This window comes from Rhinopithecus bieti, unplaced genomic scaffold (assembly GCF_001698545.2).
Source record: "Rhinopithecus bieti isolate Rb0 unplaced genomic scaffold, ASM169854v2 scaffold_7681, whole genome shotgun sequence".
Classification (NCBI taxonomy): Eukaryota; Metazoa; Chordata; class Mammalia; order Primates; family Cercopithecidae; genus Rhinopithecus; species Rhinopithecus bieti.
Window position 1 is genome coordinate 5,393,951 of NW_016806571.1, and position 24,810 is coordinate 5,418,760.

General features: G+C 42.5%; 2 protein-coding genes across 3 annotated transcripts; one reads left to right on the forward strand and one right to left on the reverse strand.

The window, feature by feature from the left end:
- Positions 1-282: 282 nt before the first annotated feature.
- On the reverse strand, positions 283-2,223 carry CCDC121 (coiled-coil domain containing 121). Its single transcript, XM_017876987.1, has 2 exons — positions 1,738-2,223; positions 283-1,271 (listed from the first exon to the last, which is right to left on the reverse strand). The coding sequence occupies exons 1-2, from the start codon at positions 2,103-2,105 to the stop codon at positions 317-319; spliced, it is 1,323 nt and encodes a 440-aa protein (XP_017732476.1). The 5' UTR covers positions 2,106-2,223; the 3' UTR covers positions 283-316.
- A 117-nt stretch (positions 2,224-2,340) lies between these two features.
- GPN1 (GPN-loop GTPase 1) lies at positions 2,341-24,810 on the forward strand. 2 transcript variants are annotated; one of them, XM_017876988.1, is made up of 14 exons: positions 2,341-2,515; positions 3,219-3,312; positions 4,376-4,415; positions 5,452-5,518; positions 6,632-6,669; positions 7,152-7,230; positions 7,444-7,538; positions 11,193-11,238; positions 11,871-12,017; positions 13,016-13,098; positions 14,215-14,254; positions 15,407-15,497; positions 21,486-21,593; positions 24,091-24,810. In XM_017876988.1, exons 1-14 carry the CDS (start codon positions 2,363-2,365, stop codon positions 24,174-24,176), a joined length of 1,167 nt encoding a protein of 388 aa, XP_017732477.1. In that variant the 5' UTR covers positions 2,341-2,362; the 3' UTR covers positions 24,177-24,810. The 2 variants fall into 2 exon arrangements, with proteins under 2 accessions (XP_017732477.1, XP_017732478.1); XM_017876989.1 differs by lacking the exon at positions 11,871-12,017.

A 24,810-nucleotide genomic window follows, 5' to 3' on the forward strand; every position in this document is an offset into this window, starting at 1 on the left:
ATAAATCACAACTGTTTTCACTCCCTTGGGTTGGTATGTATGGTAAATGGCTAGGTTAGGGTCATGTGTTAGGTTAACTAGAGGTTTGTGAAATCTCTTATTAATGAGAGTATTTAAAGAAAAAACTAGTTAAGGGAAGCTGGTTACCAAATACCTAGTAGGACTGTTGGATAAAACCATCTAATCCTTCACTCCAACACATCATGATGGAGATGTTACAATAACAATCTGGAATCCAAAAGCCTTCCTAACCAGGTTAATGTAGCATTTAAGAGTACTTGCTCCAGTTATCTAATCAGTGTTATTTTAGGAGGAGTTACTTTGGATTAATCCTTGATTTGGTGCCTTGGGGAAGACTGGGTGTGGTCTCTGGAACATCCTGTCTATTTAGGCACTGATTATGACTTCCTTGCAGTCTCTGCCTCCCCCGGATTAAGGACTCCAGATACCACTGTTCCTGCTGCAGCTGCTGCTTCCTATTTTCTAAGTGGCTTTGAGTAGCCGTTAGTTTCTGGGCTTGCTCAATTAGCTGCAGTAATTCCTTCTTGAACTGCTGGTTCTCTCTCTTGAGGCCACAGGAGTATTCAAAAATAGACCGCTTTGCTGCCAACTTCAAGGCCTGGGCTTTCTTATTAAGCTCGCTTCTTTTTCTCTTTCCCAGTAGCTTCCTGTCTGGCTCGCTCAGTTGTTTCTCCAGTAATCTTTTCTCCTGGAGGAGCTGTGCCTGTACTTCACGTGTCTTTGCAGCTGTCTCAGCTTGGACTTTCTTTTTCTCCTCCTGTAATGTCTGTATTTCTTTCTCCTGCTTTTCCTTTAATATAGCAATGTCCCTCATTGCCTGCAACTTCCGCTTCAAACTGGATTGGATATTTTCCTTTTGCAAGAGCGCTGTTTTAAGCCCTGAAATTTGTTCTGCATATCTGGAGGCTGATTCTTGTCTTCTTCGTTCAATCTCTCCACTTTTTTGTAAATAGCTGTTCCATACCTTCTCAGGTTGCTTTGTGTACTCTTCAGTTTTGTTAGTCAGGTATTCCAGAAAGAACCTGTTTTCAGCCTGGACAAGTAACTTTTCTTGGTATAGCTCCCTGTATTCATCCAGTAGCTGTTCCCGCTGGATTTGAGCTTGTTTTATATGCTTGTTCAGATCCGTCATTTCCGCCACTATCTTTTTTTTAAGGATTGTCTCCACCTTTGTTAGCTTCTCTGGCTTGACAAAATTATTTATTAGACTATGATACGGTGGAAGGAGCCTTCTGGGGCCCTCAGCAAACCTGAAAGAACAAATGAGACATTCCTCTCTCAGTTAATGAAACTTTAGGAAGGGCACAACTGTCCTTTATTCATACAAGATAATATTTCTGAGCACCCAGAATGTTCCAGACATTATGCAAGGTGTGGGAAATCCAACTAATGGTAAAGGATGACGGATTTTGCTCATCATTTACAACGTGCGTTCACTACAACCCTGGGAGGTATTATCGCAGTTTTAAAAAGAGAAAACAGGTTCAGAGAGTTTAAGTGAATTGCCCATGACTCACACCACTAGCAAGTGGCAGAGCCTGGGTATGAAAGCCAGATCTTATGACTTACTGAACACTGTTAGCAGCTACAAAGGGCCACAGAAACAGACTGGGTGGTTGCGAGTAGAAATACTTTTCTAAGCTCTTTCATCATCTTTCCTGAGTTTCTGAGAGCCCTTCAGTGAGAAGGAAGCTCCCCTCTAGTACCTATTCGCACCTGGAATCCAAGCATTCATCCTGAAGGTCACGGCAACTGCGCAGTTGACTGCGGGTGATTGCCAAGGAATGAACGCTAGCATCAGGAACCTGCGCCTGCAACTCGCGGGAACAATATGCAAGTGCGGAAAGCTCCCGTAGTTTATTCGTTCGGTGCTCAAAGGGTCTCGGTGCTGCCCAGCAACCCTGGAGGCTGCACCCTGCTCCAGTCCCGGCTGGTCCAGCCCTAAACTGTTTAACCGCCTCGGCTACCGAATAAACCCGAGCAGCCGGTCCTCCAGTGGCTCCGCTCCCCGCTCTCTGCGGGCTCGAAATGAGAGGCATGCGCCTCGTTTCCTTGCTGTGTGAGTCCTGCCCTCGGGACCCCATCTCTTCTCGCCTTCCCCCTGGGGACAAAAGCCCTCTCAGGCTGCAGAGATCAGCGCCCTTTTCCTAACTCCCTTCAGCCTTCTTCTCGCTTGCTCAGCGACCCCACTTCCTCGCCACTGTCACTAATTGGCTCACCAGCCCTGCCCGACACTAAAAAGATGCCCTGGCAACTACCGCGCCCCTTCACCCGCTCCTTTCTGACGCTTCCGTTCTGTTTTCGTTAGCTGCCCAGAACATCGCGGAAGTTTCATCTAGCCATGCGGTGTCTCTATGGTCAGGTGGGCGGGGCCAGGAGGAAGATGGCGGCGCCCGCAGCTGCAGCTGAGCCCCAGGCTTCTGGGGGTCCGCGGCACCCAGTGTGTCTGTTGGTATTGGGAATGGCAGGATCCGGGAAAACCACCTTTGTACAGGTGACGTACACAGCGTGGGTGTAGTAGGGGAGCGCAAAAGGTTGCCTCCGATAGGCGGAAGGCCAGGTAGAAAGGGAGGGAGGTCTTCGAGGATTTGGAGGGTATCGGCGCACGGGTTTCCGTGGTTTCCCATCAATTTTAGTCCCTTCCCCGGCAAAGCCTCCTCGGGCCCTAGCCAGGTTAATTAAGGCTCTCTTCTGCGCACCTTCAGTGCATACTCGGTCCAGCTTACCACGTTGTACAGGAATTGTCTTGCTGATAAAATTGCCAGTTTCTCGAAGGCAGGGGCTTACAAGTAACTTTAAAGATTAATACAGTGCTAGCACACAGGTTTTGGTGAAGATTTGCCAAAGAATTATTTCTTGCACGCCTGTCATGTACCATTCACTGGGGATATAGCGAAAATTAGGTTGACAAGATTCATTCATGGGGCAAAATATTTAATGGAGGAGATAGAGAAAACCCACATACGAAGAATCAAAACAAGTAAACAAGTGACTATGAGTAGGGGAAGTTTTGTTAGATGGGTGATGAAGAAAGGTAGCATTTGAACTGAGAGTTGTATCTTGGAGGTGGATATAGTGGGTGGATATTTCAGGTAAAAGAAAATCTAAGTGCAAAATTCTTAAGGCATGGGTAGTAAAGGAAGTTCTCTCTTGTCCCCTCTTTGTCTCCTTCCATCCCTCTCCCCATATCTCTGCAGAGGCTCACAGGACACCTGCATGCCCAAGGCACTCCACCTTATGTGATCAACCTGGATCCAGCAGTACATGAAGTTCCCTTTCCTGCCAATATTGGTGAGTAAACTGGTAACATAACTTGTGTGAAGTGCTTTAAAGAGAATGGAAAACGCCAGGCGCAGTGGCTCACCCCTGTAATCCCAGCACTTTGGGAGGTCGAGGCAGGTGGATGAAGAGGTCAGGAGTTCAAGACCGCCTGGCCAAGATGGTGAAACCCCATCTCTACTAAAAATACAAAAAATTAGCCAGGCGCGGTGGCAGATGCCTGTAATTCCCGCTACTCGGGAGGCTGAGGCAGGAGAATTGCTTGAACCCGGGTGGCAGAGGTTGTAGTGAGCTAAGATAGCGCCACTGCACTCCAGCCTGGGCAATAGAGTGAGATTCTGTAAAGCCTCCAGCCTGCCAGTCTTCAGTGCCTTCTTTTTTCATGTTTTCTAAACTATCTACTTTCATTTCCTTTGGATTTGCTTGAGTTCCTAAACAGCTTAGGCTTTTTTTTTTTTTTTTTTCTGATAGAGTCTGTCACCCAGGCCAGAGTACAGTGGCGTGATTCACAGCTCACTGCAGCCTCAACATCCCAGGCTCAAGTGATCCTCCCACCTCAGCCTCCTACCACCATGCTGGGCTAGTTTTGTTTTGTTTGAAGAGACAAGACCTCTCTATGTTGCCCAGGCTGATCTTGAACTCCTGGGCTCAAGGGATCCTCCTGCCTTGGCCTCCCAAAATTCTAGGATTACAGGTGTGAGCCACTGTGCCCAGCCTAATTCCTTTTTAAAAATCATGTCTGCATTGCCTTTGCATTGCATTTGTCAGTAATAGGTAATTACTAAGAAGTTTTTTTTCCCCTTGATTTTGCCTCCGTTTTCTAGGCGTGTTTAACTTGTGTGAAACTTTTCACTTTGTGGAGGCAAAACTCTCTACCATAACTTTAGAGCTCCTAGCCCTAACATTCTTCATGAATTACTTGACATTTATTCTTTGTAAGGAAGGAAACCAGTGTGAAAGTGGAGGTGGTAGAAGAGAATGCTGACAAGAGAAGGCTAGAAGGCCAGTTTCACTTTCCTGCTGGTAGGGAATGTGCATGTATTACATTCCAGTTAATTCTTTTCTTTCTCCTCAGATATTCGTGACACTGTAAAGTATAAAGAAGTCATGAAACAGTATCCTTTTCCATCTACTTTGGTCTTGACTCATTCCTGGCTTCGTTTCTGTGTATTTTGTGGCTTGAAAGAGTGTTTTTGCCTTTTCCTTGTGAAATATACAAGCAAAAGGATGGAAGCTGATTGTGGGAGAGGTAGGTGATCAGAAATACTATTTCAGCTTGAGATTTTAGTTTTTTTACTGTCTCCCCAGATGGCAAGCTGTTGTTATTAAAGAGCAGAGAGTATGATAGGATAACTGACAGCTACCTGGGTCCCAGAAGGTAGTATTTGGCCTTGGAGGATCATCTGTTGGTTACCACCTCTTTAGACTGGGAAACTCAGAAATGAGTGGGTTTAGTTGGATTAACTTTTTTTTTTTTTTTTTTTTTTCTTTTTTGAGACGGAGTCTCGCTCTGTCACCCAGGCTGGAGTGCAGTGGCCAGATCTCAGCTCACTGCAAGCTCCGCCTCCCGGGTTCACGCCATTCTCCTGCCTCAGCCTCCCGAGTAGCTGGGACTACAGGCGCCGCCACCTCGCCCGACTAGTTTTTTGTATTTTAGTAGAGATGGGGTTTCGCCGTGTTAGCCAGGATGGTCTCGATCTCCTGACCTCGTGATCCGCCCGTCTTGGCCTCCCAAAGTGCTGGGATTACAGGCTGAGCCACCGCGCCCGGCGGATTAACTCTTAGTAAATTGCTGTGTGAAATGTGTACTCTGCTTAATTTGTTTATGAGGATCAGAGCCAGAGGTGTTATACAGGTGGCCTTAATGGCCAATGCTAGTGAGCTGTCACTGCCTGATGCACCTGTATTACATTTTGGTCATTTTGCTTTCTTCATTTTGCCTGGCCATTCCTAAAGTCATAAATGAGTGAGCCAGACCTTGATACTGAATGTTTCCCTGTGTGGTTAAGGTTGTGTGGTAGTAACGGATTAGGTTGCCAGTATTCATTAACGGAACACTAATTTCATAATGCTGTTTGTGTGAATGATAGCCTAGGTGTGAACTTTATAATCTAATCTATAAGCGATTTCAGTCCTCAACTTGGTGTCTAGATATGGACTTGGACCCAATGGTGGCATAGTGACCTCACTCAATCTCTTTGCTACCAGATTTGATCAGGTATGTCTGTCTTTAATATATTAATATGGCTGTGTAAAAATCTGTGACTCTTAAATTCCTTAGCTTGATCACATTGATAAAGAAAAGCAGGGCCGGGCTCGGTGGCTCACGCCTGTAATCCCAGCACTTTGGGAGGCCGAGGCGGGCGGATCACAAGGTCAGGAGATCGAGACCATCCTGGCTAACACGGTGAAACCCCGTCTCTACTAAAATACAAAAAATTAGCCGGGCATGGTGGTGCGTGCCTGTAGTCCCAGCTACCCGGGAGGCTGAGGCAGGAGAATGGCGTGAACCTGGGAGGCGGAGCTTGCAGTGAGCCGAGATCGCGCCACTGCACTCCAGCCTGGGCGACAAAGCGAGACTCCGTCTCAAAAAAAAAAAAAAAAAAAAAAGAAAAGCAGGAAACCTGAACATAAATATAGAAAATAAGTAGACATTTTGTCAGACAGAGAAGTAGACTATGAGAAGGTGATCAGTATTGTCAGACACTTCACATTTAATATTTGTGACAGCTAATAAAAATCTAAAAGACCTGGGTTATTTTCTTGACCTGTTCATTGCTTGTGGTATTTCCAGGGTATTCCCTGCTTGTGGTATATATATATAATACCTTGCTTGTGGTATTTCAGGGTATTCCCAAATACCCTGAAGCTGGGATGGGGGTATTTGGGAATGGGATGGACTAGCAGTCATGGAATGGAAAGATGATGGGGCATTTTACTTGTGATAAATGTTTGTCATTCTTTAGGTTTTCTTTGTCACCTGTTTCTATAAGAGTGTTTTATAATCATTGGTTTTTTTACTCTGATGTTAAGCCATGAGACAGGCTGTTAACATTTTGACAAGAGATACTACTTGACATTGACAGATCAAAGTCTTCCACTTCTCAGGTCTTTGGATTGTGCCCCAAGGTGGTATTGGAGTGCTGCTGATGTGGCTGTGTTGCTTTAGCTCAGTCCGTTTATTCCTTGTTGTCCTAAGATTGCCAACGTTCAGTAGGTGATTGAGAGATTCAGTAGGTGATAGTGCCTGTGAGGTATGCCACCCTGGAGAGGGCTCTGTGATTTTGTGTTGAAATCAGAATTTGTTGTCATTGATATCTTTTTCTTTTAGGTGATGAAATTTATTGAGAAGGCCCAGAACATGTCTAAGTAAGTGATTTCAGTAACACGCATTTATTTCTCTGTAGTTGACATATTTCTAGGCTTCATGGAGGATCTGGGATACCATCAGCCTCTGAAAGGGTATAGATTGAGATGAAACCATTCCTCCCATTCTTCTTCCTCTGTTTCACACTCACCGCAGCCCGAAGCAACCAGATGTTTCCCAAGAGATTTACATTCTGGTTTTGTGTCTTTCATTTTAAATGCATTGTGTTTCTATAAAAGTTTCCCCTGTGGTCATTTGCAGCAACTCATGATCTGCTGTTCCTGCCCATTAGTGTGAATATTGGTCACTGAACAAAGTCTAGGGGATCATCGTGCAGTTTAAGGGCAATATGAGGAAGTTAGATTTGGCAGTGTGCAGAGGTTATTGAAGTCTTGGATAACCAGATGTTTATTGTCTTATATGATGGAATATCCTTCAGCATAACACAAATATAACACTTCTTTAATGATCTTTCTTGATATAGATATGTGTTGATTGACACACCTGGACAGATTGAGGTATTCACTTGGTCAGCTTCTGGGACAATTATCACTGAGGCCCTTGTGAGTATTCTAGGACTTGCTACCGAGAACAGCTAGAGGGGCTAGACTGGATGAGCATTTATTTTTAAGTGCCTTGGACTTTATATGGGAGGGAGTTGTAGAAGCTCTGCACACCCTGCCTAAAGTGGTTTCCCCTTGTTAAGGATGGTGGAAAAAGTTTGAGGACAGGTCATAAGCCCTCTGACCAAGGCTTTGATTATTTTGTGGCTTTAGGCATCCTCATTTCCAACAGTTGTCATCTATGTAATGGACACATCGAGAAGTACCAACCCAGTGACCTTCATGTCCAACATGCTCTATGCCTGCAGGTAATTGATTATTGGTGGGGACAGTGTTCCATCAAGGTATAAGGCCTTTTTCTCTTCTTCTTCCTCTTTTTTTAATTTTTTTAAAATCTGGTTGCTTACCGCTGGATTTGTGCTCATTCAGATTTGCTCTTCAGTTGAGTGGCCATGAGTTGGGGAAGGTCAGAGGAGAAAAGAGGCACATGTGCTACTGGCATTCTCTCTCAGTACCCTCTGATCTTCCTCCCTTGTTGTTACAAAAAGGTGATGTATGAATATGAGCTGTCTGATAATTGTTCCCAGTTGAATAAAATCCAAGTCTAAAGATAATAAAGTCCTCTGGGCCGAGTCTGTCATCCCAACACTTGGGAGGCCAAGGTGGGAGGATCGTTTGAGCTTGGGAATTTGAGACCAGGCTGGGCAACATAGCAAGACTCTGTCTCTATTAAAAAATTTAGAAAAATTAGCCAGCGTGGTGGCATGCCCCAGTAGTCCCAGCTACTTGGGAGGCTGATGCAGGAGGATTGCTTGAGCTCAGGTGGTTGAGGCTGTATTGAGCCAGATTATACCACTGCACTCCAGCCTGGGGCAACAAGAACCTGTCTCAAAAAAAAAAAAAAAAAGAAAGAAGGAGAAGAATAGAGTCCTCTGGCCTAAATGATGATGCTGGTAGAATGAAATTGTAACATGAGGAGATACCATGAATAAGAAGATTTATCCATAATTGTAAAATGCACAGGTGGCCAGGCATGGTAGCTTATGCCTATAATCCCAGCACTTGGGGAGGCTGTGGTGGAAGGATCGCCTGAGCCCAGGAGTTTGAGACTAGCCTGGGCACCATGGTGAAACCTCATCTCTACAAAATATACAAAACATTAGCCAGGCATAGTGGTGTGTGCCTGTAATCCCAGCTACCTGGGAGGCAGAGGTGGGAGGATTGCTTGAGCCTGGGGGGCCAAGGCTGCAGAGCTGTGATGATGTCACTGCACTCCAGCCTGGGCAACAGAGTGAGACCTTGTCTCAAAAAAATAAAAGGCACAGGTTTGCCCCAAATGTGGCACCATCAGCAGAGGAAGGGCATGCCTCACTAGATTATATTAGTGCATTAAGACTGAGGAGTGGCCAGGCGTGGTGGCTCGTGCCTGTAATCCCAGCACTTTGGGAGGCCGAGGTTGGGGGATCATGAGGTCAGGAGATCGAGACCACGGTGAAACCCCGTCTCTACTAAAAATACAAAAAATTAGCCGGGCGCGGGGTGGTGGGCACCTGTAGTCTCAGCTGCTAGGGAGGCTGAGGCAGGAGAATGGCATGAACCCAGGAGGTGGAGCTTGCAGTGAGCCGAGATCACACCACTGCACTCCAGCCTGGGCAACAGAGCAAGACTCCGTCTCAAAAAAAAAAAAAAGACTGAGGAGCAAGGCAAGGCAGACAGTTATTAAAGCTGAGAGAATTTAATTTTGAGGGTACACAAATGCCATCACCGACATTTGTCTCTTCTGATATGACAAGGGATGTCCATTTTTGTTGGATGCAAGAAATCTTGATCCAAATAGAAATCTGAAGATTGACAGCATTATTTCATTTTCATATTAATTGTTTATTTATTTATATTTTTTTGAGACAGTCTTGCTCTGTCACCCAGGCTTGAGTACAATGGCACGATCTCACCTTACTGCCATTTCCACCTTCTGGGCTCGTGATTCTCCTGCCTCAGCCTCCCGAGTAGTCATTATGCTTAGCTAATTTTATATTTTTAGTAGAGTCAGGGTTTCACTGTGTTGGCCATGCTGGTCTCAAACTCCTGACCTCAAGTGATCTGCCCGCCTTGGCCTCCCAAAGAGCTGGGAATACAGGCATGAGCCACTGTGCCTGGCCCATTTTCTTTTTTTCTTTTTTTTTTTTTTTTTTTTTTTTTTTTTTTTTTTTTTTTTTTTTTTTTTTTNTTTTTTTTTTTTTTTTTTTTTTTTTTTTTTTTTTTTTTTTTTTTTTTTTTTGAGACGGAGTCTTATTCTGTGGCCCGGGCTGGAGTGCAGTGGCCGGATCTCAGCTCACTGCAAGCTCCACCTCCCAGGTTTACGCCATTCTCCTGCCTCAGCCTCCCGTGTAGCTGGGACTACAGGCGCCCGCCACCACGCCCAGCTAGGTTTTTTTTTGTATTTTTTAGTAGAGACGGGGTTTCACATGTTAGCCAGAATGGCCTCGATCTGCTGACCGCGTGATCCGCCCGTCTTGGCCTCCCAAAGTGCTGGGATTACAGGCTTGAGCCACCGCGCCTGGCCTCATTTTCATATTAATTGTTTAAAAGAAAATTATTTGATTTGCCTGATGGTGGTAATCATTTCTTTACAAAAATATATTTATTTATTTATTTATTTTTAGAGGTGGGGTCTCACCATGTTGCCTAGGCTGGTTTTGAACTCGTGGGCTCAGGCAGTCCTCCCAGCTTGGCCTCCCAAAGTGCTGGGATTACAGGCATGAGCCAACACCCCCAGCTGGTAATCATTTCATGATGTAAACATACAGTTGACCTTGAACAATTTGGGAGTTAGAGGAGCCAACCCCTGTGGAGTGGAAGACCTGACTATAACTTTGACTCCCCCCAAACTTCATTACTAAAGGACTGCTGTTGTTTGGAAACCTTGCTGGTAACGTAAGCAGTAGATTAACACACATTATATATATTATATGTATTATATGCTGTATTCATATAATAAGCTAGAGAAAATAAGGGGAAGATATATTAACTATTCATTAAGTGAAGTGGATCATCATAAAACTGTTCATCCTAATCGTCTTCACTTTGAGTAGTCTAAGAGTAGGAGTTGGTTTTGCTGTCTCGGGGTGGCAGAGGTGGAAGAAAAGTAAACCTCACAGTTCAAACCTATGTTGTTTAAGGGTCAACTGTGTATCAAAATATCCCTTTGTACACCTTAAATATACATATAATTTTTATTTGTCAACCATACCTCAATAAAGGTGGAGGTAGAAACATTTTTAAATGTTAATTTACGGATTGAAAAAAGTTTTAATGTTTTTTCCCACCTTATTGAGGTATAATTGACAAATAAAAATTGTATATATTTACATGTTATTTGTAAAGAATAAAGGAGATAATACATATAAAGGTGCTTATTAGCACAGTGCCTAGACTATACAGATTGAGCATCCCATATCCAAAAATTTGAAATCTGAAATGCTCCAAAATCTGAGACTTTTTGAACACTGACATGACACTCAGAGGAAATGGTTATTGGAGGATTTTGGATTTTCGGATTTGGGATGTTCAACCAATAAGTATTTACAAATATTCCAAAATCTGAAATCGAAAACACTTCTGGTCCCAAGTATTTCAGATAAGAAATTCTCAACCTGTAATACATATTCAATAAATGTTCACTTCCTTCTCTGAAAAATGCCAATTTGGTAAAAAGCGAAACACAAACAAGTTCAATGTTCAGGCATTATGACTTCAAACGAGAGTGAGAGTGTGTGTGTTGTTTCTGGGTGGTGGTTGTTTTCCTGTTGGGAGAGACTATATGAGTGTTATGTAAAAATGGATGACTACTTTTTAGATTCTGAACTCATTCCCCTTCTCTTACTTAGTCCCGACATACTGACACTGGACAAGCAAGAGCTTATGTGCTTTTACTAATAACTTCTCAATGTTTGGTTTTTCAGCATCTTGTACAAAACCAAGCTACCTTTCATCGTGGTCATGAATAAAGTAAGTGTATTCTCCCTGTTGTGATTCACCATTTTTCATCAGAACCTTGTGGTTGGAAGGTTTGGGTGGGTGAGAAAGATTTTTTCAGATGCTGGAGACCAGATTCAGGCTTTACTGAAACAAATTCATAGGCACTGCGAGAAAATGAATCAACCAAATTGAATGAGCTGTTATTACCAACTCTTGTCTAAAATTATTTTAGGCTAGGTAGAGTAGCGCTTCAACCATAGTGTGTAGATTATCCCTCAGAGTCAAGACTGTGTAATTACGAGAGGGACAGCTAGTCTACTGGAAGTGGCGAATTAAAAAACACTAAGCTTCTCTGTTGGTTGATGGCTGGGATGCAAGAGACATGTTGACTTCGGAGCCTAGAATGTGCTGGTGTCCATTCTGGCCCTGGTTACTTGGCAGTGGATGGTAGAGGGTGAACCAAGAGAATACATATCTTCATTTAATTACACTGACTACACAATGATCGTGGTTCTTTGTGGCTTGTTGCAGTGGAGGGGGAAATAGAAGCAGAGAAAGAAAATATATGGATGATACACTCTTTGCTGTCACCACTTAATTAAAAGAATAAATTTTGTGTTTGTTGTCTCTGGTTGCTCATAATTGACTTCTCTCTGGTACAGACTGACATCATTGACCACAGCTTTGCAGTGGAATGGATGCAGGATTTTGAGGCTTTCCAAGATGCCTTAAATCAAGAGACTACATATGTCAGTAACCTGACTCGTTCAATGAGCCTGGTGTTAGATGAGTTTTACAGCTCACTCAGGGTAAATTTTCTCTCCTGCTCACACTGACAGCCTCTCCAGATAACCTGTTAACCCATAGGACTGGCTTTGAACCTGGCTGAGAAAGGAAGCTTATTACTTACTGAAAAGTAACTTTTAAAGCATTGCTTATTAAAAATTGTGGAGTGTACAAGAAGAATAAGATAGGGACCCCAATTTCAGAGTTTATAGTCTATTTGGGAGAGAAGGCTACACGCAGAATTAAAACATATGATATATTATAGTAAGTACCTTAAGAAAGATTGGAAGTTGGGCCTGATGATGGTGAGGTGGCAGATCGAAATGACAGATTTTGGAGGATATAGCATTAGAGGTATGCTTTGAAGAAGGGTAAGATTTATGTAGGCAAAGGCAGAGTGGGTTAATTGCCCAAGCAAAGGCACAGACAAAGCAGAAAGTGATTTGGTTTGGTTTGTTAGGGAATAGATAATACGTCCTGTTAATTGTTCAGTCCTAATTATATCTTTTTTTTTTTTTTTTTCTTTTTTCCTTTTGGAGAGAGTATCTTGCTTTGTTTTACCCAGGCCAGAGTGTAGTGACAGGATCACAGCTCATTGCAGCCTTGACCTCCTGGTCTCAAAGGATCCTCCTGCCTCAGCTACCAAGCAGCTAAGACTATAGGCACGTGCGGTATACCATACCCAGCTAATTTTTTACATTTTGTAGAGACTGGGATCTCGCTATGTTCCCCAGGCTAGTCTTGAATGCTTGGCCTCAAGTGTACTTCCTGCCTCAGTCTCCCAAAGTACTGGGAGTATAGGCATGGGCCACTGCACTCAGGCCATATCTTTCTTTTTCAATTTTTTTATTTTCGGTGGACTTATTTCTGACTTTTGACTAGGTGTGCTGTTCTTTTTTAGCCTGGCTTTTTGCCAAAGACTTCTCAAAGTATAAACCTCTCTTACTAAGATTTTATGACATTTGAACAAGTTAATATACTTCATTAAAAAATATGTGGCATTTATGATGCTTTTTGGCAGGTGGTGGGTGTCTCTGCTGTTCTGGGTACTGGATTAGATGAACTCTTTGTGCAAGTTACCAGTGCTGCCGAAGAATATGAAAGGTGAGGATAGAGGAAAATTCTATTGATGACATTCTTAATAACCTACAATTCTGATATGAAAGCAGTTTTTCCAGGAGAAGCGTTAAGTTTTCATGATGGATGTATTATATTTGCCTTGCATATCTGTATTGAATCAGATCACACGTAGGGGTAACAAGTTCCCTTTAACTTTTTTTTTTAATGGAAGTATAAATCTTCATTGTATTGAGTGATTAAGAGCAGGGATCATCAGACTTTTCTGTAAAGAGCTAAATAGTAGATATCTCAGGCTTTGTGGACCATACAGTCTCTGTTGCAACTGCTCAAGTCTGCCATTGTAGGACAAAAGCGTCCTTAGACAATTCGTAAATGAATGGGCGTGGGTTACAGTAAAACATTATTTATGAAAACAGGCAGTAGGCTGGATTTGGCACTAAGGTTGTTGTGAAGACTGAGAAAACATGTATACAACACTTATCACAATTGCTGACATATAGTAAGCATATTTTATAATAAATGTTATAACTATTGTCATTGTTAATACTGGAATTCCATTTAACTAAAGGAAAGTGGAGTTAGAGTCCTGTGCTCTTTCCTTAGGCATGTGGCACGATAGCCGGCTTATTAGCGTGTGTCTTTGGCTTCATATTTTGCAAGATCCTAACGACCATGTTTTGGTTTTCAGACACGTTATTTTGATTTTGATTCATTAGACACAGGGGTGTTATCAGAACCTTAGGATAGACTCTTCTCTGTATCCTTTCACTGTTGGTGTTCAAGTAAAGCACATAATTGTATGTTGCATATCCTGAGCTCAACAGGTTTATCTTTTACTTATCTCAGCCTTTTATCTCAAATGAATGATGAGTTCATCAGTCATGTTCTCACCAGTATTAATCTTTCCAGCCCAGTAGTCAGGATTGTGTCTCTTGGTTCCAAGGTGGGAGCGGGTACCTTGGCTTTTAATTCCATTGGGTAGACTCTGTCAGTGACTAAGATTTGTTACATCTGATGTTGAATGAAGTCAGATATTTTATTATTGTCAGAGTCTTAGGAAAACAGAGGACATAAGGGATGTGGGGAGTGAGTAGGATAGATGATTAAGCAAAGCAATTTAGAAAGTGTTTCTCTTTACAGGGAATATCGTCCTGAATATGAACGTCTGAAAAAATCACTGGTAAGAAGGGAGGCTGTTTGTATATTTTAAAAGGGCCATTAAAAAAAAACCCAGCTCGATCCTGATGACATAAGTGCTTTTGTTTTGGTTAGTAATGTATCTTTTATTTAATTAAAAAAGTTTTTTGTAGCTTTATTGAGGTACAATTGACTAATGAAATTTCAGTGTATCTTCTAAATACTTGTTCATTTAAATTTGTACATTTGTATGTATGTTGTCTGGGTGCAGAAAGGCTCCTTAATGTTTCTTCCCTTTCAGAGGTCAATTTAAAACTAGTTCTAGAATCTTGTATAGAGTATGGTGGTGATTCACAACTCCTTTTTTCATTGTTGAGAAAGGGTCTCACTCTGTCACCCAGGCCAGAGTGCAGTGGCATGATCACGGCTCACTGCAGCCTCAACCTTTTGAAAAAGGCTTAGGCGATCCTCCCATCTCAGCCACCCGAGTAGCTGGGACAACATGTATGTACCACGTGCCTGGCTAATTTTATTTTGTAAATCTTTGTACAGACAGGGTCTCACTATGTTTTCCAGGCTGGTCTCAAATTCCTGAGCTCCTGCGATCCTCCCTGCTGGGCCTCCTGTAGTACTAGGATCACAGGCATGAGCCACCATGCCCAGCCTTCTCTTATCCCAAATGATCGAGTGTCCTGCTTCCATAGGCTCATTGGATCCTTTGTCTTTGAGCCTTCCTGCTATGTCTACTTCAGGTTTTTGTGTTTTTTTTCCCGTATAATAAATTTTATTATATCTTTTGTTTTTTCATTTTGTAGGCTGGGGATGAATAAAAAGAGTAATGCTTTCTATCTAGGCATTTTGCCTAACCAGTTGAAATGTTCCAGTTTAATTAAAAGAGCAGGAGATCCACCCTGGACTGAACTCAACACTTTGGAATTGAGGGTTCTTTTGAAATCTTTTTGTGTTCAGTTTCTGAATCCTTTAAATCAGTCTGCAGAGCTCTCTAGTCTGAACTTCTGCTGTAACCCAGGCCCACGCTACTTAGTGTTTCTGTCCCTATACCGGACGTCCCTTATCTGCATCAGTTTTTATGTAGCCTCTAGTATTTGTATAATTCTTCATCTCCACTGAGAAGTCTGGCATCTAATTTGGGACTCCTTTTTGAATATGATGACATTTTTCTCTATATATACAGGCCAGTGCAGAGAGCCAACAGCAGAGAGAACAACTGGAACGCCTTCGAAAAGATATGGGTTCTGTAGCCTTGGATGCAGGGACTGCCAAAGGTATTGGAGGGTTTCTTGGTGTTAGGAACTAAAAAAAGGTTACACTTACTTTTTTTTTTTTTTTTTTTTTTTTTTTTGAGACCGAGTTTCGCTCTTGTTGCCTAGGCTGGAGTCTCAGCTCACCGCAACCTCTGCTTCCCAGGTTCGAATGATTCGCCTGCCTCAGCCTTCCTGAGTAGCTGGGATTACAGGCATGCGCCACCACCCCTGGCTAATTTTGTATTTTTAGTAGAGACGGAGTTTTTCCATGTTGATCAGGCTGGTCTCGAACTCCTGACCTCAGATGATCTGCCTACCTGGGCCTCCCAAAGTGCTGGGATTACAGGCATGAGCCACCATGCCTGGCCGGTTACACTTATTTCTACTCAGCAGAATTCTGTTTATATATGAGAGAGATAAAGAGAAAAAGGTAAAGGAAATGTGGTTATATATATACACACACACATACACACACACACACATATATACACACACACAACACACATATGCTTACATATACATTAAAAAATAAAGGATTTGGAAAGGCAAACAACTGGAAATTATATATAGCTATACCACTTTGGATTCCTCTTTCAGGAAGTTTTGCTTTACTTTGGCAATATACTTCATGTCCGCTGTGGTTTTGTTTGTTTGTTTGTTTCTAACACTTTTAACCCTCCTCGATTTTTTTTATAATTTTTTTTTTTTTTTTTTTTACGGTTTGACCTTAATTTCAGATTTACAGAAAAGTTACATGAATAATACAAATAATTGCCATAAGTCTTCAGATTCCCAAAATGTTAACATTCTACCATGTTTACTTTATTCTTTTCTCTATCTGTCTATGACTATATGTTATATAAATATATATTTTTCCTGAATCATTGGAGTAAGTTACAGATATAATACTCTTTTACCTTGAATAATTCAGTGTCTTTTTCGTAAAAACAAGGATATAATTTTATGTAACCTCAGTGCAGTTATCAGAAATCAGGAAATTAGCATTGACAGAATACTATAATATTAGCTAACATATAGATCTTATTCAGATGTAGCCATTTTCCCATGATAGCAGGAGAAAATCCTGGATGTGTGTTGTATTCAATTCTCACATGCCTTATACTCCTTTAGAATCTGGAACAGTTCCTTAGTCTGTTTTTGTATTTCATGACTGACATTTTTTAAGCATGTAGGACAGTTATTTTATAGAGCATCCTTCAATTTAGGTTTGTCTCATGTTTCCTTGTGATTTGATTTGGGTGACTAATTTTTGGCAGAACTTTACAGAAGTTGTGTTTTTCAGGGAGTCACATCGGGAGGCACATGATGTTGATTTGTCCCATTACTGGTGATGTTAACTTTGAATATTTTTATAAAGTGGTGTATGCTACATTTTTCATAAAGAATTACTATTTTTAGGCCGGGCGCGGTGGCTCATGCCTGTAATCCCAGCACTTTGGGAAGCCGAGGTGGGTGGATCACTTGAGGTCAGGAATTCGAGACCAGCCTGGACAACATGGTGAAACCCCATCTCTACTAAAATACAAAAAATTAGCTGGGCATGGTGGCAGATGCCTGTATTCCCAGCTACTCACTAAGGCTGGAGAATCTCTTGAACCCGGGAGGTGGAAGTTGCAGTGAGCAAAGATCGCACCACTGCCCTCCAGCCTGGGTGACAGAGTGAGACTCCCTCCGTCTTAAAAACAACAACAAAAATTACTATTTTAAAATATGGCTGTTTTTCTCTTTGTAATAAGAATTTTGTGAGGTGATGCTTTGAGACTATAAATACCCTTTTAATTTTCTAAGGTTCATCCATTGGTTTTAATATCCATTGCTATAATAGGAATATCAATTTTTCTGTGATTATATGTTGCAAATATTTAATATTTTCTCCCTATCAGTTATCCTTTGACTTTGTTCATGATATTTTGCCATGCAAAAGTTCTTGTTCAAAAGGTTGGCTAAAATAACAAAATATTTTAAAAGAAATAAGAAAACCTACATGTGGAAAACTGTAAACAGTCCTGAAAGACACAAGTAGACCTGACAAATACAAAGACACTCTGTGGTCTTGGGTAGCACGACTGAACATCATGCCTGTAATCCCAGCACTTTGGGAAGCCGAGGTGGGTGGATCACTTGAGGTCAGGAATTCGAGACCAGCCTGGACAACATGGTGAAACCCCATCTCTACTAAAATTACAAAAAATTAGCTGGGCATGGTGGCAGATGCCTGTATTCCCAGCTACTCACTAAGGCTGGAGAATCTCTTGAACCCGGGAGGTGGAAGTTTAAAAGAAATAAGTTTTTGTTTTGTTTTGTTTTGTTTTGTTTTGATGTAGTCAAATTAATCTATCTTTTATTGCATCTGGGATTTTAAGTCACAGTTAGGAAGCCTCTATATACATCTGTGTTAAAGAGGAGTTCACCTATGTTTTTTTGTAGATTTGTCTGGTTTTATTTTCTAAATTTAGATCCCCGATTCGAGTTTATTCCTGGGTATAGTATGAGGTATATAGGTTGGTGTTATTTTTTTCATAAATAGTTGTATCTGTACGATTTATTTAAAAGTCTGCCTTTGCCTTAGTGAGTTTTTTGTTTGTTTGTTTGTTTTTGGGGGGTAGTGTTCTTTTTTTTTTTTTTTTTTTTTAAGAGATGAGGTCTGAGGCTGGTCTGGAACTCCTGGGCTCAAGCGATTTTTCCATGTCAGCCTGCCAACTAGCTCGGATAGGTGTATGCCACTACACCTGGCTTGTAACAGCGTTTTGAGATTCTGTGGGTATAATATACTAAAGTTCCACGCACACTTGAATATATTTCTATATTATTTCACTGGACCGTTTACTTTTTATTTATTTATTTTTGAGGTAGTTTCTTACTCTGTCACCCAGGCTAGAGTGCAGTGGTGCAATCATAGCTCCCTGCAGCCTTGAACTCCTAGGCTCAAGCATTCCTCCTGCCTCAGCCTCCAGAGTAGCTAGATCTACAGGTGTGTGCCACCACATCTGGCTAGTTTTAAGGAAATTTTTAATAAAGACAAGGTCTCACAATGTTGCCCAGGCTGGTCTTGAACTCTTGGCCTCAAGCATTCCTCCTGCCTTGGCCTCCCAAAGTGTTGGGATCATAGGCGTGAGCCACCATCCCCAGCCAACTTTTTTTTCTTTTAACTTGCTTTGATGAACAAGGATTATTTACTTTTATGCCTGTACCGTGTTCTTTTAATTATGTAATTATGTTTCAATATCTACTAGCTCAGATTCTCCTCCTAATTTTTATTTGGCTGTCCTTACATGTTCTTCCATATGAACTGAGTATCAACTTTATCTAGTTCCCTAGAAAAGCTTTTGCTATTTTGTTGGGATTACATTATATTCATAATTAATTTAGGGAGAAGTGACATCTCTATGATGTTCAGTCGTGCTACCCAAGACCACAGAGTGTCTTTGTATTTGTCAGGTCTACTTGTGTCTTTCAGGACTGTTTACAGTTTTCCACATGTAGGTTTTCTTATTTCTTTTAAAATATTTTGTTATTTTAGCCAACCTTTTGAACAAGAGTTTTGCCTGTTTCTTTTAATTTTTTTTAAAACAAATCATGTTTATGTATTTATTTTGAGACAGGGTCTTGCTCTGTCACCCCGACTGGAGTGCAGTGGTGTGATCTTGGCTCTCTGCAGCCTCTGCCTCCTGGATTCAGGATTCAAGCTATTCTCCTGCCTCAGCCTCCCAAGTAGCTGGAACTAGAGGCGCCTGCCACCATGCCCGGCTAAATTTTGTATTTTTAGTGGAGATGAGGTTTTGCCATGTTGCCCAGGCTGGTCTCGAACTCCTGGGCTCAAGAGATCTGCCCGCCTCAGCCACCCAGAGTGCTGGGATTACAGGTGTGAACCACTGCACCCAGCTTGAAATGTATGTATGTATGTATTTTTGAGGCGGAGTCTTGCTCTGTCACCCAGGCTGGAGTGCAATGGCGCAATCTTGGCTCACTGCAACCTCTGCCTCCTGGGTTCAAGCAATTGTTGTGCCTCAGCCTCCTGTGTAGCTGAGACTATAGGCACGTGCCACCACACCCAGCTAATTTTTGCATTTTTAGTAGAGACAAGGTTTCGCCATGTTGGCCAGGCTGGTCTTGAACTCCTGACCTTAGGTGATCTGCCCGTTTCAGCCTCCCAAAGTGTTGGGATTACAGGCATGAGCCACCATGCCTGGCCCCAGCTTGAAATTTATTCTAAGTATTTAACCTTCATTACTGTTAAAAATGGGATTTTCTGAACCGTTGTATCTTATAACTGGTTTACGTTTGTATATATGAAGGCTTTTGATTACTGTATATTCATCTTTTATTCTGCTACTTTACTGAATTAAAAAAAATTTTTAGTTAGTTTTATCATTGGCTCTCCAGGGGTTTTTAGGTTAGTTTTCATTTACAGCCCACCTTCCATCCCCACACTTGTGTATTGAGGGACTACCCTCAAGATTCAGGTGCAAGTCTGTTGCAGCTTAGTGGGATCCTGCAACCAAATTGACTGTACTTAAAAGCTCCATTTATTTATTGTAATAAATTGTACATTTATTTTTTCTTCTCATCAGCAACACTAGCATTTTTTTTTGTTTTTCTGGGACATCTTTCTTTTTTTTTTGAGACGGAGTGTTGCTCTGCCACCCAGGCTGGAGTGCAGTGGCCGGATCTCAGCTCACTGCAAGCTCTGCCTCCCGGGTTCACGCCATTCTCCTGCCTCAGCCTCCTGAGTAGCTGGGACTACAGGCGCCCGCCTCATCGCCCTGCTAGTTTTTTGTATTTTAAGTAGAGACAGGGTTTCACCGTATTAGCCGGGATGGTCTCGATCTCCTGACCTCGTGATCCGCCCGTCTCGGCCTCCCAAAGTGCTGGGATTACAGGCTTGAGCCACTGCGCCCGGCCCCTTCTGGGACATCTTTCTTAAAGATGTTTCTGTTCCTGAAAGTTACTGCTCTGTGTCTAGTAGAGAACAGCAAAGCTAGTAACGGACCGGGTTTACCAGTTAAGTGAACTCACTCGTGCCATCCTGTTGCATAGCTCAGCAAAATACATTTCTATGTGCCACAGTCCTTAAGAATCACTTCTGAATATGTGAAGTGAATGTTAAAACTACTGCTGCAAAGGGTCTGCTGTAATCAGCTAACCTGTTGAAGGTTGAGAGAGTTTTAAGTCAATCACTTGAGGAAAGTCACAAGTATAGTTGCATAATTGTTAGTTGGGCACAGAATGAAGCATTTACTGTCAGCATGTCCTGTCCTCCTCCTTTTTGAGGCCCACAGGCCCCTTGATATTTGTGCCAGTTGATATTGCTGTCTCTGGCCACCCTTATTCTCTAGCTGAGCTCTCGCAAGCCTCATAGGCTCCTGAAGAGAGAGTGGCCAGGTCCTCTCATGGCAGTAGTGACTTGATTAGACTTCTTTCTGATTCCTGGAGCTCAGCCCTTACTAGTTTTTCTGAATAGGGAATTTTACTTCTATTAGTGTATTTGATTTTCTATTTTTCCCCTCCCTCCTCCTCTTAAATAATACCCTGGCTCCTCGATATCATTTCACCCTGTATTTTCTGCAGACCTTCTCTGAACTTACACTTCCACCAGGAGGCATCCTTAGCACTCCGCACTTTCACTGTGACTCACCAGCACACTGGATCTGCTCAAATGTTGTTAGCTTTCATAGGAAAAACCATCACCCCTTCCAAGCTATGAGCCAGTAAGAAAGAATGATGCTACTACTAAGACAAGCTTCTTGAAAATTATTTCCCTCAGCTTATATGGTACTCCTAGGGCTATTTGCCTTATGAAAGCACTTTGTGAACTAAGCTATTACAGAAATGTTAAGTGGTATTAACAATACATTTAGAAGAGGTAAGATCCTGCATTTATATGTATCGTGAGCGCTTTCATCCTGCCAGTTTATGATTATAGTTACTCAGTGATTCAAAATCACCTTTTTAAGGAGGCATATGCACTGATAGGTGTTTTCACTGTAGACAGCGTATCTCCTGTGCTGCACCCTTCTGATTTGATCCTGACTCGAGGAACTTTGGATGAAGAGGATGAAGAAGCAGACAGCGATACTGATGACATTGACCACAGAGGTGAGAGGTGGCTGAGGTGGCCCATGGCAACAGAGCATCTGCTTATCCTCACACTGTTTGCCCAGGAGTTTCTTATTGTTAAGCATGTAGCCAGTAATAGTGGGGGAGAGGAGATGGTGAAGGATACAGCACCAGAAAAGAGTTTCCTATATTGAGAGTTCCTGTCGTGCCTACTGGCTGGTTAATACTGAGCTGAGTACAGGCCTTTTGTTGGTCTTATGTCTTCTTATCTTTAGGTCCTAACTTGGTTTGAGGGATCCAGGACTTTTGTTTGTTGTTATTTGTATTGTGTTTTAAGAATATGTAAGGGCTGGGTGTGGTGGCTCATGCCTGTAATCTCACCGCTTTGGGAGGCCAAGACAGGAGGATTGCTTGAGACCAGGAGTTCTGGACAAGCCTGGGCAACATAGTGAGTCTCAGTCTCCACAAAAAAGAGAAAAACACCCGGGCGTGGTTACTCACAACTGTAGTCCAAGCTGCTTGGGAGGCTGAGGTGGGTGGGTTGCTTGAGCCCAGAAGTTTGAGGCTATCGTGAGCTATGATTGTGCCACAGCACTCTAGACTGGGCGACAGAGCAAGACTGTCTCAAAAACAAAAAACAAAAAGAATACATAAGGTGGTGTGGACTAAAACAGTAAGGATAGATTGGCTCTGGAAACCCAAATTCCACTTGGCATAGTTTTATGACCTGTGAGCAGAATCTAATTGTTACTATTATTTTTTGAGACAGGGTCTTGCTTTGTTGCCTAGGCTGGAGTGCAGTGACACGATCTCGGCTGACTGCAACCTCTGCCTCTTGGGTTCAAGCAGTTCTCCCACTTCTGCCCCCCAGGTTCAAGCAATTCTCCCACTTCAGCCTCCCAAGTAGCTGGGACCACAGGCACACGCCATCACAGCTGGTTAATTTTTTATATTTTTAGTAGAGATGGGGTTTCGCCATGTTGGCCAGGCTGGTCTCGAACTCCTGGCCTCAAATGATCCGCCCACCACGGCCTCCCAAAGTGCTGAGATTACAGGCGTGAGCCACCATGCCCTGCCAGAATCTGATTCTTGAAACAACCATAGGCTGGGCGCGGTGGTTCACACCTATAATGCCAGCACTTTGGGAGCCCTAGGGGGGGCAGATCACCTGAGGCCAGGAGTTTGAGACCAGCTTGGCCAACATGGCGAAACCCCATCTCTACTAAAAGTACAAAAAATTAGCTGGGCTTGGTGGTGGGCACCTGTAATCCCAGCTACTTGGGAGGCTGAGGCAGTAGGATTACTTGAACCTGGAGGCGGAGGCTGCAGTGAGCTGAGAGCTCATCATTGCACTCAAGCCTGGGTAACGAGTGAAACTTGGTCTCAAAAAAGAAAAAAAAAAAAGGCTGGGTGCAGTGGTTCACGCCTGTAATCCCAGCACTTTGGGAGGCCGAGGCGGGTGGATCAAGAGGTCAGGAGATCGAGACCATCCTGGCTAACATGGTGAAACCCCGTCTCTACTAAAATACAAAAAAATTAGCCGGGTGTGGTGGCGGGCACCTGTAGTCCCAGCTACTTGGGAGGCTGAGGCAGGAGAATGGCATGAACCTGGGAGGCAGAGCTTGTAGTGAGCCGAGATTGTGCCACTGCACTCCAGCCTGGGCGACAGAGCAAGACTCCGTCTCAAAAAACAAAAAACAAACAACAAAAACCAATCATAGGATTTAGGTCTTAGCTATGGCCAAGAGCAAACCTCGTTATTCTTTGGGTTTTACATGTAAATTGCCTCATTTAATCAGATTTGTTAAGACGTAATTTACCAACAGTAGCATTCACCTTTTTGAGTATATAGTTTGAGCTTTAACAAATATATACTTTCTTGTAATCATCATCACAATTGAAATGTAGAACATATCCCTCGCCCCCCAAAACTTCCTCATGCCCCTTTTTTTTTCAGTCCCCGTCCTGAACACCTAGTGCCTGGCAACCACTGACTGATTTTTGTTCCTTTGATCTTGCCTTTTCCAGAATGCCGTAGAAATAGAATCACAGTATTTAACCTTTTGCATTTGCCTTTTTTGACTCAGTAGTGTAGTCTCTCCATGTTGTTGCATGTATCAGTAGTATGTTCTTTTTTATTGCTGAGTGATACTCCATTATTGTGGATGTACCACAGTTTATCCATTCCCCAGTGGATTGATGTTTGGGTAGATTTTAGCTATTATGAGTAAAGCAACTATAAACATTTCCAAATAGATCTTTGTGTAGACATGTGTTTTCATTTCTCTTGGTTAAAAATACCTACAAGTGGGACCTTATTTTAGTTACTATGAGGGAGGTATTCTTTCTGCTTAAAAAGAAACTACATTTTGGGCAGCATGATAGAGCATGCTTCTAGGAGACATTTCCTTTTTGAGGGAAGTGAGTACTTAAGTTTCTTAGAAGTAACGTACTGTTTTCTGATGGATGGGTGACAGGGGCTGTAATCAGTTTATCTAATGGAGAGTTGAAAAAGAATTGCTCTTTTTCCTTGCAGTTACAGAGGAAAGCCATGAAGAGCCAGCATTCCAGAATTTTATGCAAGAATCGATGGCACAATACTGGAAGAGAAACAATAAATAGGAGACTTTAGGACACTTGTTTCTAGAAGTCCAGAATTTTGGACCTCCACGTGAAAGAACTATCCTTACCTCTGACTGGGGGCTCCCATAAGGGACAATTTTCCTCAGAGTGGCAGAGTTTCTCTTATTAGAGAAATCTTGTGACTCAGATGAAGTCAGGGATAGAAGATCCTTGGACCTGGCAGGTTAACACTGATTATCCCTTGGCCTTTCCCTTGTATTTATGCAAGGAAGGATATACTGAGCTGATACTCTTCCAAGCCTACAACTTCAAGTTTATTATCTGAACTCAAGTACTTTTGCTGCTGAGGAATGAAATCAAAAGAACATAGTCTCCTCGTGACCACCTCAGATCTCTATTATTAGGCTAGATGTATAGCCTTTATTACCCCAGCTTCTTGCCCTTGACCCTGCACCGTGAGCTGCCCTTCTATTAGCAGCCAGGGAAAAGGGAAACATGAGCTTATCCAGAATGGCAGCAGTCTCCTTGGCAATCAACCAACATTGCTATGAAGTATGCCTCATACTGTATAGCTCATTATAGGACATCAGGTTTGTTGAAGACAGTGGGAAAGACATGATAAATGAATCAGAATCCTGTTTCATTGGTGACTTGGATAAAGAGTTTTAAATTT